The sequence below is a fragment of the Venturia canescens genome, chromosome 6 (assembly GCF_019457755.1).
Source record: "Venturia canescens isolate UGA chromosome 6, ASM1945775v1, whole genome shotgun sequence".
NCBI classification, from domain to species: domain Eukaryota; kingdom Metazoa; phylum Arthropoda; class Insecta; order Hymenoptera; family Ichneumonidae; genus Venturia; species Venturia canescens.
The window spans coordinates 4242599-4258310 of NC_057426.1; the positions used below are offsets into that span (position 1 = coordinate 4242599).

Sequence of the window (15712 nt, forward strand, 5' to 3'; positions counted from 1 at the left end):
CAGTATTTCACCTTCGGGCAGCTGAAAAATAATACGCGAACGATAAAACGGCCCCTGTTGTTCGAACAGAATGATTCGTGCCCAGTTTAGACAATCCACCACCAACAAAATGTTAAAATCATGTGAAAATTTTACAGGCTTCTTGGAAGCTGCATTACGAATTATTGCGATCACAACGCACTCCAAACAATGTTGAAATTTTTAGAAGCACGTTGCTCAGAACGGAGGCCTCGAAACGCGAGCGCCAGTCATAATATATTTTGTGAAATTGAAAAAGCATTGATTTTCAATATTTTCGGTAATTACACGGCCCTTAGCGTTAAAAAATGATGCAGCGAACAATTATTTTGTTCTATTCGACACTTTTGACGCGGATTAATCGCGGATTATTGGACATTGATTTATTAACGCTCTCTGCATGAAGAGAAAAAATGCATTTTTTCAAAAATGAGTTTTGTCAGCTCGGTCCATCGAACTGATTGACATATGCGTAAATGTGGCGATAGAGTCGATATCTCGTCGCTAAACTCGGTGAAATACATGCTCGAGACGTTGAGAAGGACGAAGAGAAGAAAGAAGGTGAAACGAATGTTGGGGAATATAAAGTATAAAGAGGAGAGCATGGGATGAGCGAGATAGCGCGAGAGATTGAAGTTATTCTTAAAATAGGTCCTCGGCAAACCGAGAGCGTTTTCTCGCTCACTTCTCGCGAGAGAAATACGTACGAGCGAGAAGCGTGGTGTATATTGGTCGAAGTGGAGAGCAAAGAGGGGAATATGTGCCCGAAAGAAGAAAGAAGAAAGAGAGCAAAGGGATAGGAGCGAGAGAGACGGAAAAGGTGAAAAAGCTTTCAAGAGTGAGGGACGACGCGTGTTTGGTGGGTGCAAGTGAAATAGGAAGCAGTAGAAGACGAAGAAGAAGATGAAGAGTGAGACGTAAGTGTGGTAGGCTCGTGGATCCCGGCAACGCGACTACTGTAACTCTTCGGGGTCCGAGCTTCGTTCGATACGGCCGGCGCTTTCAAAGCGCGATATTTTTTCCGATCGCGCGCTTTTCCTTCGCCCTCGTAAGCTCTCTTTTCCTCCATTCTCGCATCTTCTTTCGTCCAACGTACCTCGAAATGCTCGAAAAACCTGTGCACATACGCCTCGATCGAGTCGCTCGTTTCTTCACTCTTCGCGATACTTTTTTTACACGTGGTGAATCGAAAGATCCTCGCAACTCGTGTGCCAATCACGGATTTTTTTGAAGTTTGTCGTAACGTCACAACGTACAGTGAGGACAGCTCGAAATCATTAACGAGGGATTTTCGAAAATGACATCCTACAGGAGTTATGTAAGTTTCTTCTCTTTCTAATGATTTCAAATAAAAACAAAGATTTTATTATATTCTTACCGAAATTCTCTACACAAACACTCCACGAAAGCTCGCTCAGCATCGACCCAGAAGCACTGAGTGCCACCGATACGACACTATTAATTGGATACTGAATGTAAAAATCTTGCAAAGCTTCCTGGGCAACTGACTTCTCTCGTAAGCTGTGAAAACCCATAACGAACGATTGGCCAACATTCGAATGCGATTATAAATTGTCCCTTTTATCTAACAATCGTTAATGTTCGCCGGAACACTTTGATAGTTTCATCTTCCAATCACAAGCCACAATTTAAACTGATCAAACTCGATGTTTCTTTCAAGGCCATTGATTCGATGTCCCATAATTCAAACAGACAAATTCCCTGAATCGATATATCGAAAGATTTCCATGTTATTGCCATTGCTGTTTGCGCCATTGCTAAATATTTTCGACGAGCGAATCGATTTTTTCGAATTTACACCAAACCAATTGGCATCAATCGGTATCCGAATCTTTGCATCGAAATGGCAATCGTTGAGTTTCGTTATGCAAGAATGCTAATTACCAACTATTCGAGGCCACCATTGCTAATGGTAGGAAAAAAAATTAATTCGAAAATTTGTGAAACTGACTAAATTCTGTCACGATTGAAAAGGCTCAATGCTGACGAACGTTCGAATTCGAGCAGTTGAGAAATATCGGATGTCCGTCGGTTTTTTTCGTCTTTCCTATTTACGTGTCTGACGTATGCCCGATCGGTTTGGCCTGATCCGCCGTCAGGCGGAGCAGTGACCGCTGTTACTACTAGATCGACGCGCTTTCGTTCCTTACTCCAAGTAGATAGAGTCCGTCATGATTCGGCCGAGCACGACATTGTATGGAGACTCTCTGTACACACAAACACCAGGAGCGTAACGTGCTTCACAATTTTACAGCAGAGCAAATAATTACTCTCAAGTTTCTCACCATTATACTCCTCGTTTGATGGGGTAACCTTGACATTCAACTGTGAAATTATGTGAGTTTCTCCACGCGTGCGCATGGAGTATAATCGTACGTTTGAGGCTAGGAAAATTCCCGAGAAAGTCAAACGAGAGAGGAGAAATCACGATACTTTGCGGTTTATCGAACGTTTTTCTGGTTCAATCAAAATAATAATCATTTTTGTCGCACGAATTTCCCTGAACAACTGGAAATTTCAGAGGAACACATTTTTTATCGAGATCCATACTCGAAGCTCTGAAATCCGGGTTTGTTCAACGCAGACAATGACGTTGCACGTTCAACCTGAAGAATGGTCGGTTCGTTATAAAATGGGGCCATTTTCGTTGAATTGACGATACAAAAATGATAAAACAATTGTCGTATTATTTGTATACATGAATGCAAATGAAAATCTCGTTAATTCCTAACGAATTGACTGTTTGTGTGGTGGCTTTAAACAAAAACCAAAATAGCTGAGAGTCCGAGGATTTTTTAAATTTCTTTGAAAAATCCAAATGGACTTTGGCCCGAAGAAATGGGCATCAGAAATCAGTAAAATATCGGAACGAAGAGAGAATAAAGTCCGAAAATATCGTCGGCTCACTCGTGAGATTTTCATAGCTCTAGAAGACAGGGAGAAAGCTCGCCGAGAGAGCCTGAAAACGGATGGTTGTGTGCCGGTACGAATAGCAGAATTAGCCGGGTCTTCCCCAGGCCTCGAGTGAAATACATACGCGGCGCCGGGCACATCCATCTCGCGTGTGCTGTTGGGTACGCGTCGTTGTCTGGCTTTATGTAAACGGGGTCGCTTTTTAAAGCGTTTTGGATCCTCCGCAGCCAGACTTGTAGACTGGGGTCCGAAATCTTTTGCTTCCCCGTGTGTTATTCGATATACACAACTCGCGAACGTTCGGACGTACGGACCATTTATGCAAAGTCTAAAGTTTCACTGCTGCTCGGAGAGTCGGTCAATCATATGGGAAATAAACACGCACGCAGTGATAAGCTGAAAAGACAAACGTTCGAGTTAAGAGTAAACAAATAACGCGATACTGCATCGGCGTGTGGAACGCAGTCGAAATCAAACGATGAAAAGTAACGTTAGAGGCCCCAAGAACGAGTTGATTGTTGGCGCTCGGATCGAAGCGATTCGATATCCATAGAAAAAATGATGAAAACTCCCTTCGAAACTGAAAGCCTTTTCATTCGGGAGCAATCGTTCTGGTATCGCGCCTCGGCTGACAGCGGGGCAAGGGAGATACGCGTGAATTTTATCTGGCAGACTCTCTGATGTACAACACGGCACAGAGTATATCGAGAGTTATAACATCGATCTCTCTCTCTCTCTCTCTCAGGCTGGGCGTCTCCAGATGACCTTTCGACCATTAATCATAATATACAGTGTATATTCGTTCGCCGAATATGATAGACGATCCCCTCTTTTCACACGATATCATCGATCCTTTTCGATGTCACGGGGTAAGCGCCCGGGATTTGGCGAAACGCATCGCCCCCCAAGACGAGAGCCAGCTTTTCGTGTTTTGAATTTTAAATTCTTCTTCGACAGACCGGATCGTGTACACGTGTCGCTCCATCAATTATTGATAAAAAAGCATAAAAGTAGTGCCGAGTTTCATCCGCATTTTTTCTTGCATATCTGCAGGTTTCATCCGTCCGAAAATCGTTGGATTCGCAACTACAAAGAACAGCAATAATTTGAGTGAATTTGTTGGTATCGGAGATCGGTTCAGACCGAAAATACTATCACGAATAACTCTCGTTACGCAGCCATATGAAGTACGAACTCATATTCGTGCAGCTCTTCGCAGTCTTCGAGTGCAGGATAAATTTAGGATCACCCACCACGTGCTCACGATTTCTATTACTTCTGTATACATTCATGTTTCTCTCGATGTTTTATACATATATTAATATCTACCCGAGTCGTAAATTCCTCACACACACACGTGCACGAGGCAATTAAAGAAGTTATGAAAAATAAACAAGTTTCCAGAATGCTCGATCCAACGTAAGAACACTGTGGTTCCAATCGCCTCAAAAAGTTTAATGGACAGTTGAAAAAATCTCGAGTCTCCGCGACGCTTCGAGTGATTTCATCGAGTTTCATTGACGCAAATACCTCAAAGGTCTACTCAAGTTCCAAAAAGAAGGAATTTCGATTGCCTCTTCAAAAACAAACTTAAGCATCGATTTTCTGGGACAGAGGATCTTGGCTTTATCTTCAAATTGGGAAATTGGATCAAGTAAACAGCGTACAGTGACAGAAAAATTGAACCTGATTTGCCATGCACGCACGCGAGTCATGAACTTATGACACTTGAATTTTGAGCATCCATTTCCGAGATCTGAAAACTGACATGGGAAGAAGAAGAAGAAGAAGAAGAAAGTAGGAACAGACTTTCTTAATGGAAACACGTCCCAATGGTTTTCCAAGAACAAACATAATACTGAATCCGCACCATGAAAAATTTCTCTGTCCTCAATAACACAATTTCCTCGAAAAAGCTCCCTAACGCGATGGTATTTTTGGCGAATAAGACTTTTGAATTTCAATAGAGAGAGAGAGATAAATTTGGGTGTCGTTGACATCGGGTATAATTCGAGGAATAAATAAAACCTGTTATGAGATTTAGTTACACCAGGCGATGGCGCTTGAGTCACGATCCCTTTAATTGACTTTGTTCCGGTACGAATTCGTGCAACGCTCCGCTCTTCGTATATACGTATACACGCATTGTGTATATCTATATGACATATTGCGGTGGAGATCTAGGAACGTTCGGATGCTGTGTACCGAGGTACCGTATTGCGACCACATCCATATTTAATGCTTCGCTGGTGCTTGCATGAGAGCCACCAAAAGCGCTTCCGATACACAAGGGGCATATATATCCAGGGCTCCGATGCGAGTGCTGCTTTCTCGGTGTACACACTGAATATATTTACACATCTGTCGTGCAAGCAACGCCTGCCATGTATCCGATGAGCTTTGTATCGATCAAAATCAATTTTACGCTCTGTGGACTTTGCTCAGTAAACTTCCACCTCGATTTAATCAAATTTCATTTCCCATTGTGAAATTATCCAAATTTCAATATTGTTAGTGCACGAGGTCTCCGGACATTTGAAAAAAATCGGGCTTTTATTGCTGTTTTCCAACGCCAGTTTGAGCAAAACTTTTTTTTGTGTCAATAAACTATCGGAGCTTTGGTATCGGGAGCTCTGATGGGATCGTGAAAAATAACGACCCTCTCAGAATATTGAAAATCGAATAGCACGATTTTTTTTGCTTCTTTTGACCTTTCATCATTTTTGATTTTTCTTTCCATCCAGGCTGGGTCAGAGCGTTGCTACATTTCGATAGGATATCGACCATGTGATTCTTTCACATATGGCCAATCGGCTGTGTGAATCTTGCATAATTGAAGCATCGCAGTATGAATATTGCTGAATATTCATCCAGATTGTCAGCCTAACCGATCAAATCTTCATTTTCACTCGTCGGTAGATTTTCATTTTTAATCGAAAATACTCGGAAGATTGATTTTTCAAGAAAATGGATGCTGCGACTCGATTTTATGTTTCCATGAGCTAACTTCATCTTCTCTCAACTAACTGCTAATCTTAAGCTTGCCCGTTGACCAATGAAGAAAATAATTGCCACTAAACTTCCAAAAACCATACAAAGTCAATGGACGATGAGCCACGATGCACGAACGAAATTTCAAAGTCAAGAGAGCACAATGAAATACTTTTTCTTGTGATCGCAAAACTCCATGCTACGCACAAGTTCGATGGCTCCTTGTTTTTATTGGGAGTCGAATAAACGGAAACAGTCTACAGGTTCGAACGCAGCATCGACTCTCAGATTTATTTGGCGTTTTCATCAGAAATTTGCAATGCGATGTTCCGATGGTGTGACAAAATCAGTCGCGGTGACAGAGAGATCAACGGGAGTCGCTTTGGCTCGAACTGTTTATGTACTTTCATTGTGAATACCGACGTGTGCATAGGTTGAGGTACTTTGATAATTTGAGCGTAAAAACAGCTCAAACAACGGCTAAATTAGTAAGCTAAATGAGATGAAGGAGAGAGGAAGCGAGAGACGGAGAAAGGCGACGAGAAGGAGAGAGAAAAAGATAGAAAGAGCGCGAGTTTTGTATTTGCGCCCGCGGGATGTCGCTCGAGTAGAAAAGACGAAGACCCCGGAGTTATATTTAAACGGATTTGGAACCGCGTCTTTCTTACTCGCTCACAAACTCTCTTGTTTCATCTCGCGACGACAAAACGTGACTTCTTATAGGCTCTCTCTCTCTCTCTCGCTCATTTTTCTTCCTCGCTTTTTCCCTGCCCCTTCTCTTGCTCTTTTCTGCCATTTTGAAAGACACCTCTCTGGCTCCCTCTTTCTACGTCTTTCGCGCCCCGGGGTCAACGTAAACGAGGCTATGCTGTTGATAGATTATCGAGAATGGGAGAATTATTTCGTTTTCGCTTCCAAGCACGACGCTTCGGGACGGAAAAGAGACAGTTTTTTTTCACGAAAAATAAACGGCGGTTCAATCTCTAGTCAACCGCACTCGAAACAATTATGCCACTCCAATCGAGCCGCCGCGCACTGTCCAACGAGACGGAATTCCAAATCGATGGCACTGAAACTCAAATTGAGCATAATCCTGAACGAATAAAACGCTGAAGTGCACGGAAGAAGTTGCACAGCTCCGCCCTATCCGGATATGACACGAAGTTTTTTCTCACATCATTTTTTCTTCTCGTTCATTCAACCAGCGTCTCTTACGAAGTGTCAATAACGTTTTTTTCGTACATTCTGAATAAAAAATTGTGTGTTTACGAGTCTCGTGTGCCGTCAGCGAAACAAATCAATAAAAACAACTCAGTCACGATATCTTTTTGCTGTACCCGTCCACATGGATCCTCCCCGCTTTTAATCCTCCCGCGCTATATGTCTCGCGCGAACAGTGCAGTCGCGTCTCATCCCAGCCGACTTCCTCCCTGCTCTCGTCATAAAGCCTGGAATAAAGCCACGCGTCCGTTTTGCATATGTCTTTTTGTCCCGGGACACATAACTATGAAAATCTGGAGATGTGCCAATTTTTTATCAGCATATATATCCTCATATACATATAAATACGTACATACACATTTTTTCGATGCATTCTCCCCTGTCGCTCAACAGCAATGCATCAAAACCGGGGAACGCACAGTCGAGAGAGAGAGAGCGAGACTTTTGTGTCCTGGACCAAAAGTTCTCGGTGGCTCTCGCCATTCCCGTTGATTCATCATCAAATTTATCATTATTATCCCCAAAGTTTTAATTAACTGGCTAAATTTTCAAGCGATGATTCATCGCTTTCACCATTTGTTTTTATCATTTCGCTTCTTTGTGGTGGAAGTTTATCTAATTGCTTTTGCCCTCGTTATAACGAGGCCGATCGGCATCGTATTTGCTGCTGGCTGGTACCGGGAGACGCGAGTTGAGAAAAAACATTTCACGTGACGATATTTTCGTTTCGGGGCGAGAATAATTCGTTTTTGTGACCTTGGTATCAAAATTTTCTCAGCATCTCGTTACTCTGTCAACTTTTTTTTACACATTTAGTCGCTTAATTCTTGTGCCGGAGAATTCATCTTTTCCCAATAGCAGACCCATTGGCGCTGGCGACCCGGCAAAGGGTGATTCGTTCACAACGAAAAAAAACCTTTTCGTACTGACGTCATTTGCAGTATGATTCGGTGCGTTTGGGCTCCGACTCCCAGAGTCGCGTGCGGAGGGAATGTCGTTTAAAAAAGAGGATCGAGAACTCAGTTTTTCGAAACCAATAGCAGCCAACAAAGTTTAATTCCATGAAAAGGTCGGGCCCGCGCGCGGCGCTCGCTTGTATCGAATAAATCGAACCTCGCAGTGATTCTGGTTTACTAAGATACTTCGACAAATGCCACACTCCGTGACGTACTGTTTCTTCGTTCCGAGAACTTTTCCAATTACGCAGACGGTTTTTACTGTCGTTCGAAGTTACGTATATAAAAAGAAGAGTACCGAGGGGGCGGCAAGGGCCGAAGGGAGGGGGCTGAACGAAATGTTTCGCAGTCCACATTCCCGTGCCGGGGTGAGCGCGGTCTGCTCCTCATGGTGGAGGAAGCTTCTCAAGCGGAATCTACGGTGCTCGGAGGATTGCACGAGCGAGAAATTCTTTCTCAAGTGGGAATAACAGAGTGAACGTTCTCTTCCCCGCGTTTCGCACACATTTATTCGCGAGTTTGTGTCGTGTGCGTAGACACGTATCAAGCATAACTGTATATCGCGGGCGTGTTGGCTCGGCGAAGATCATACTCGGAGCGAGAGGTCCCGGAGGAAGACGTTTCCGTCGACCCATCCACGCTTCCTTGCTCCGCCAACAACTCCGGAATCTTCTTATTCTCACATGGAAAACGTGCAATGGACTCGAATCTACCATTTTCAGAAAAAAGAAAAAAAAAACCGGAGAGACAAAGAGCTTTCGGCTAAACTTTCGTACGCGTACTTTTTTTCTCTCTGCAAGGCCGGGGATAAAACATTTTCAAAACCTTTGATGTACTTCGTTGTCATATATTCTATCAAAAATGTTGAAAAACTTTTGAGAATTTCGGAATATGAAACGGTTAAAGGAAAAACAAATATCCAAGTCCCATGAATCGTGTTTGGATCAAGTTTGTTGAATTTTGCGATCATTTCTCTTAACCAAATGCTCCAGAGTTTCATCAGCTGCTGAGCCTTATAAAAAAATCTCGTCCACGCTGAGGCTTCGAGATTTCGAATAATTTGAATGATGCACTCAGGGATGATACCACCGCGGAATGGCTCCGAGTATCTTCGTTCCCAGGTGAAAGAACTCGGCACAAATTCGACGATGACGCGATCAAAGTTGGTGGCTCAAGAGTTTCCCTAGCTTCGTCCAACGAATTGGATATTTCGCACTTTAATTTTGGCCCAGTTTTTCCGTAAGCGCTTAATAGAAAGCCATTGATAGGCTGCGGCGTGTGCGTCGGTGTATTTACAGTAGAGAGAGAGAGAAAGAGAGAGAGAGAGCGAAATGCTTCCTCGTTCCACCGTGAGGCCCGATTGCCAAAAAATTTGGCGATCGTCCAGGCTCCGAATCGTAAAATAACTTTCGCTCCCTCCGCGGTCTCCTGTTGAAACGGTATAATTTCTTTCTCCTCGGATAAACAATCCACAGCAACCGCACGAGAATTATTTACGAGAGCTTTACCCAGATAGATACGCGATTCGGAACTCGTAAAAAAACACATAAAATAACAACGCGCGTCATATTTTTTTAACGGACCTTCGTCCGTCCGTGATGGACAGCTGGTCGTGCGTGATAAATAATATAAAGAATACACCCGAGCACACCACGTGCATTCAGAGGTTAAATCGCTCTTGACACTCTCCAATTAGCTCGGGTGGTCCCTCTCGTGAGAGCCAAATTAAAAAGCATTGCACGCATACATTCTCATGAATTTAGTACCGGCAACAAAGTAAATGCCCCTTAGAGTGAGCCCCCAAATAAAATCCACTTGATTTCCAAACGTTACTGACTCGAGTTTTTTTCTTTTAAGGCACTCGAAAAATTGCCAAATGTTTTTATTATTGCCGGTGCCCCTCGAAGGCAATTCTTGACAGTTTTAGGGCAGGTTTTTTCAAAAATAATAACCCAATTCGAGGCTGCGTGCACAGACACAATTGCACGTTTCTTGCGGTTCGTGCTGCAGAATTCATAAAGACTGAGGAGGTTTGTACGTGTCCAAGGGCGCAGGGAAACTAGTAAAAACTGCTTCATCAACGTGGATCTCATTCGAAAATTCATTTATCATTTTCAAGCTTCAAAATTATTACATTATGCTTCGTTAACGAAATGATCGCCGCGCATTTTTTAACTTTGCCCGGCGGACGTGTATTGCCCTTTTTACAGCCTTACAGTTTTGGCCTGTAAGGCCAACTAACGTTTATACATAGTCATTCGCGTTATAATACCCTCAGCACACTCGTAATCTCAACTAATGCAACGGAGCGTTTGGGAATAGCGGCGCATTTGCCCGAACATTTGAAAGAGAGAACGAGAACGGCAAAATGAGCACTGAAGTAAGTGCGTAGGGTATGGTGTGCATGCAAACATATATGCGAATGGGGTTGGCCCGTTAACGGCTCCGGAGATACGTGCAGGTATTTCCAAAAATTCACGAAATTTATCTCACCGAGTCGACAGAGTTTTCAACATTTTTCGATCCAATAAATACTTTTTAAGGTCCCAACCTACATCGCATTTTCTTAACTCCTTTTAGTAGAAAAATATTCTGCGCATCCCTCAATGAGGGCGTACGAAAAAGCGAGGAAAATTCGATTCGTCAAATTGCTAATTCAAAACTGAGTTCCTACGACTTGCAACGAGTCGTTAGAGTCGATGTGCTGGACAAGCAAAATGCTTTTTGCCTTAAGTGCATCTGCAGAGATTTTTCTGCTCACCATTTTTCAGAGGTTTTCATCAGATATTTTTTCAGACGCGAGATCACAATGCATTTGTAAGCGATAAAAACTATTTTTTGTGTTTTTCGTCGCCTCCAGATTTCTTCGATCTTCATACTTACGTTTCCAAGCGCTTTTGCATAATTCGAGTTGCTTGATGATCCCATTCATCGTTTCCGCGTACCTGTTGCTAAGAACGAATTCTTGAATGTCCAATAAGTTGGTTTTCTCGCACTCATAACGACTCTTTCCCCGTTGTGGTGGGGCGTAAAGCCATCGTTTCAGTGCCAGCATATCGCTATTGATAAACTGAAGCAGGAATAGTTTCGCCTCGTATCAGAATAAGGGAAAGCGAATACTTCGTGATCAGTAAGTTTCACTAAAACGGAGAATTCTCCCCAGGAAAAATCCTTCCCACATGAACCTTTGTGGGGATTGTTCGATGGATACAAAACGACGTGCTCGCGCGTAGTGGAGCGTGAATTGGCCAATCGGAATACCTAATTCATAGCTGAAAGCACGAATCATGAAATCGCGGCCAATGTGGTCATCGTCGCAGGGAGCAAAGATCGTGAGCATTCGTGTATTGAAACGATTATGGGGAAGGGAAAGTGAATACGGTATCCGGCTGAGATTAGACCAATTCTGAGGGAGCGTGATATTAATATTGAGAATCGGGAATCATCGAACGGGAATCGAGTACCAACAATAATCCTACTTAACAGCAAGCATTCCGGTGAGCTCTAATGGCATCAAGGACTTCCATTATTCGCAGCATCGATTGGAATCGTTGATCTGGACGTCGGGAATGGCAATAATAATATCAATGATCGCGCGACAGTGATGATGACGATGATGATGATTACAGTTATACAAAATGCTCGCAAAACATCGCAATTATAACAATAGAAATAACGCGAATGTGCGAAAAGCTCCGAGAGATTGGCGGGTGATTGTGTGAAATTTAGCCTAGCTGGCGAGCAACAAATTACATATCCGATATCCGTGATAACAGGTGTGTGACGAAGGATATTAGATGCTGGGTAACATTAGCGAGATGCTTTCCCGGCGATTGCGAGGTCTCTCTCGCTGCAGAGGCTGCATTTGCCGGTGCTGGGCGCGGAGTTTCCGAGCTTTCAGATATCGCGCTTCGACGTTCTCGAGATACCGGGCCGTACTAATTCCATTATCGCGACGAATAGTATTACCATAATAACGAGACCACCGCACAGTGGCATGAAACCCAATGTCGGGAATACCCTCTTCACCCCTTTCCGCGCGCTCGCTCTCTCCGCGACTTCGATTCCCTCTAACAAGCGCCGCCGCCCGCACAGCTCCGTTTCAACGTTTTACTGCGAATACAAAATTCAGAGTCATCTCGTAGAAACTATTCCAGTGTTTTCTTACGGATTATCATTATCACTCGTACGGCTAACGATCTATAAACAGCGTGATTATTCGATCGGCCCTATCCCCGCGCCTGCAATGCTCCGTCAAACGTAATCCAATCAGGCTCCTCCCCAGGCTGTTTGAGTTCCTGATTTAATACGTTTTTTCTCCATCCTGCTATTATCGATCGTCATTTCGTTCTTTCGCCAGGCCTCTATATCTACCTCAAGATGAATTATCGAATTTCATAGCGGAGTTGTGAAACGACGGAAAAAGCCATCCCGGTTGACGCTTCGCTCGCGTCCGCTACGACGAGGAAAAGGTCGATAGCCCCGGGGAAGTTCGCGAGCCGTTTATTTCTGCTTGAAGGCGTTCTGCCAAAATTATATTCTAATTGCCAGAATTATAAGTTTTTCACACCAATGCGAAATCACATCTCCTTTTGCACACCGAATCGTACAAACATTCGATTTATTCCTTACGACTAAAAAATCACGAGATCGGCTCTTTTTACTCTCCACTAAACGTAAATAAACATTTTTTCGCCATTAAATTAACACAACTTTCGGAGGAAAACCGACAAAAGTTACGATGTTTGGCGCACCCTGTAAATTCCCAAGTATTTTGTCGTCGGGACGAGATCGTTGATGAATTATTCAAGTTTTAATTAACGGTACTTGATTCAGATTAAGTGTGCTCCGCTCGTGCACTAGCGTCATATATTTTTTATGGGTCGTCCGGGCATGCAAACACACAAATATGTTTCTCCCCATATCCTGCTGTTTATATTCAGTATTAACTTTGATCGTAGAGTCTCATCGATATAAATGTTTTGTTACGCATACATATTCGGTGAGGGAGTTTTGAAACAGTCGCGCCCCAACATTGTCTGTATCGCGCGCCGTTTATGTAGCTCAGTGACGCGATATAGCGTGGAGTCTGCTCTGTTTATTATACGCTCGACAATCAGGTCATTACGAGCACTCAATCGGGTCATCAATTTCGCATTTCCTTTCCGTGCTGTGCTATCCCCCTATCGTGCCGAAACACCCTCGATCACTCACATCGCTGACGCTCCTGTTTGCACACACGTTCGCACCGAGTTTCGCAAACTGCAGTTGGCTCGTTTTATTTCCATAGCATTTTTTGACGTAGATAAAGAAAGGAACGTCGACGATCGATCCACTTGATTCGTAAGGATTTAAATTCATTCGGCGCATCATGCAACTCGACTGTCAAATTTCTATAATTTCATTTTCGGTCCGTCATACTCGACCGTCGAACTGTTGGATTTTCCGATCGAGTTCTCGTCGACGATTTAAAATTTTCCAAACTCTTCGGACCTCAGGCCGAGCTTCGTTTTCGATTAATTTTATTCGATCGATTCTGACGTTTTTGAAGCATCGAATCGCGCCATGAATTCTCGAGTGCGAGTATGCCGACGATTATATTTTTTAAGGTACTCCGTGTGGGGATGTAACCGATTAATAAACGAGGCTGGAATTATGCCCTTCCAATGTCGTTTAATGATTACGCATGGTCCATTAGAAAACGAAGAATAATCCTGATAGAGCAAGCGGATAAATATACGTGCATTGAACGTAATGGATGTGGATGTGCGTGCACCCGTGTTCACCGAAACGCGATGACAATTGTGACAATAACGACGCATTTTATCGTTTTCGTGCACAATCTGCTGTTACTTGTATTTCGCTCGTAACGAACGTGTAAAGTGGATGAAAGTCCAGGATAATAAAGAATCGCGAATTTGTCCAGTTTTTCCGAGTATTTTTGTCCCAATAAGCCGCTGACAGTATCATTTTCCATTGCATCAGCGGGAAACCGTTGAATCGCGGATAAAAAAATGTATTGCGCAGTCATTTTAGAGTAGTGAAGAGCCGCGGATGCGGCTCGGGGTCAAGCATCATAAAAAGCTGACACGATTTGGAGTGCTCTCGCACGCTACGTACGCGAAAATTGAAAAAATGTATGAGGCAATCTAGGCCAGTTCGCGTACCCTTTGACCTCGAGCATTTATGGTTTTCCCAATTATTTTTACCAGCATCGCATCTCCGCAACGGAATATCCACACCGTGCTTCTACTCTGGAAAGTTTTGGTTTTTCACAAATTTTCGATATCGACGGTTTAAGTAGGTCAGAATGTAAAAACAACAAGTTTTCCGATTTCGAAACGAATTTCCGGAGAATAAATATCGAAATCATCAACAAATATTAATCGCTGTCGACAGTTTTTTCATTTTTGAAATGGAAACTTTTATTTCAATTATAAATCCTATCGTCATTTGCATTTTTATCTATTCTTCGAAATCGAGTCACTTTAACGACTGGCGTCATCGTGGACTCATTTATTCTTCTATTAGTTTAATTAAATTCGATTCTCAATTTTCATCATTATCATTCCAAGTGACAACGCTGACGATATTTTCACCTTAATTCGTGATCCGAATGATTTTAAATTCCTGGATAAATGGGAGGAAAAAGTGGGATTTTCTTTTTGCGAAAACTGACGAAGCAAGCGATTGGCGCCGGGTCTTGATCGATGCGAGTGAATTATAAAAATGTATTTTCCCCTCGACAGAGCGATACTGGAACGTACAAAGGTCGCAGCAGCAATGGCCTCGGCGGAAGTTTCGCCCGAAGCTCGACAGGAACTACTCTGCCAAACTATCGGAGCACCTACACAAGTGCTGGTTCGAGCAGAGTGCCGGCCAAGGATCGAACGACTCCGGGTTACTCGAGCCTCGACAAGAGGGATCGTGATAAATCCGATGATAAGCCAGTTTACAAATACTCAGGTGAGTCGGGCGTGGCAACCGAAATTGAAAAAAATACCTACGCGATTGGAAAATAATACGAATAACATAATTTTGAGACAGCAGGAGGAAAAGAGCTGGAAAAAAGCAGACTGAATTGTGGGCGTACTTCTGCCGAGGATTTGAGCAGTAAAAGTTCCCTCTCGGACAGCAGAGCATCCGTTCTTGATAGATATTCGTACTCGTCGAATCGATCGAATTCCGATAGACCATCCTCGGTACTCGAGAAGTACAGCAATAGAGCAGCTTCGAGAGAGAAGCCCCGAGAGTCTGATGTGTCGTCTCGTTACGTGACGAGCACGTATCCAGGTCCGGGACTGAGAGGAAATTATGGAAACGACGGGAGAATCGAGAAAAAGGAACGTATCGATCATCCACCGATTTCGTATCGAGGACTCCGATCGAATTCGGGACGAAGCTCTCGCGAGCCCAGCCCTGAAGTTTCCAACAGTAAACCCCAATTTCGAATGTACTCGAAAACGCCCACTTATGGAAGGAGCTCAAATGCGGCTGGTACATTAACGCTTTTTATTCAATACTTTGATGTCCTATTGACAAGAAATTTGGAGTAAGAAAAGGCCGAATTTTTGCTGTGGGTTAATACTGGT

General features: G+C 43.3%; 1 protein-coding gene across 7 annotated transcripts in view; it reads left to right on the forward strand.

Annotated features, from left to right (window-relative positions):
• The first annotated feature begins 999 nt into the window (after positions 1 to 999).
• Fhos (Formin homology 2 domain containing) overlaps positions 1000 to 15712 on the forward strand; it is a 132492-nt gene continuing 117779 nt past the window's right edge. For all 7 annotated transcript variants that reach the window (XR_006261407.1, XR_006261408.1, XM_043422373.1 and 4 more), the window contains exons 1-3: positions 1000 to 1336; positions 14870 to 15086; positions 15168 to 15617. Coding sequence is in view for 5 of the 7 variants with exons in the window: in XM_043422373.1 (XP_043278308.1) it covers positions 1316 to 1336; positions 14870 to 15086; positions 15168 to 15617 (688 nt within the window). In the remaining 2 variants the exon portion in view is untranslated. The remainder of the gene's footprint in view (positions 1337 to 14869; positions 15087 to 15167; positions 15618 to 15712) is intronic.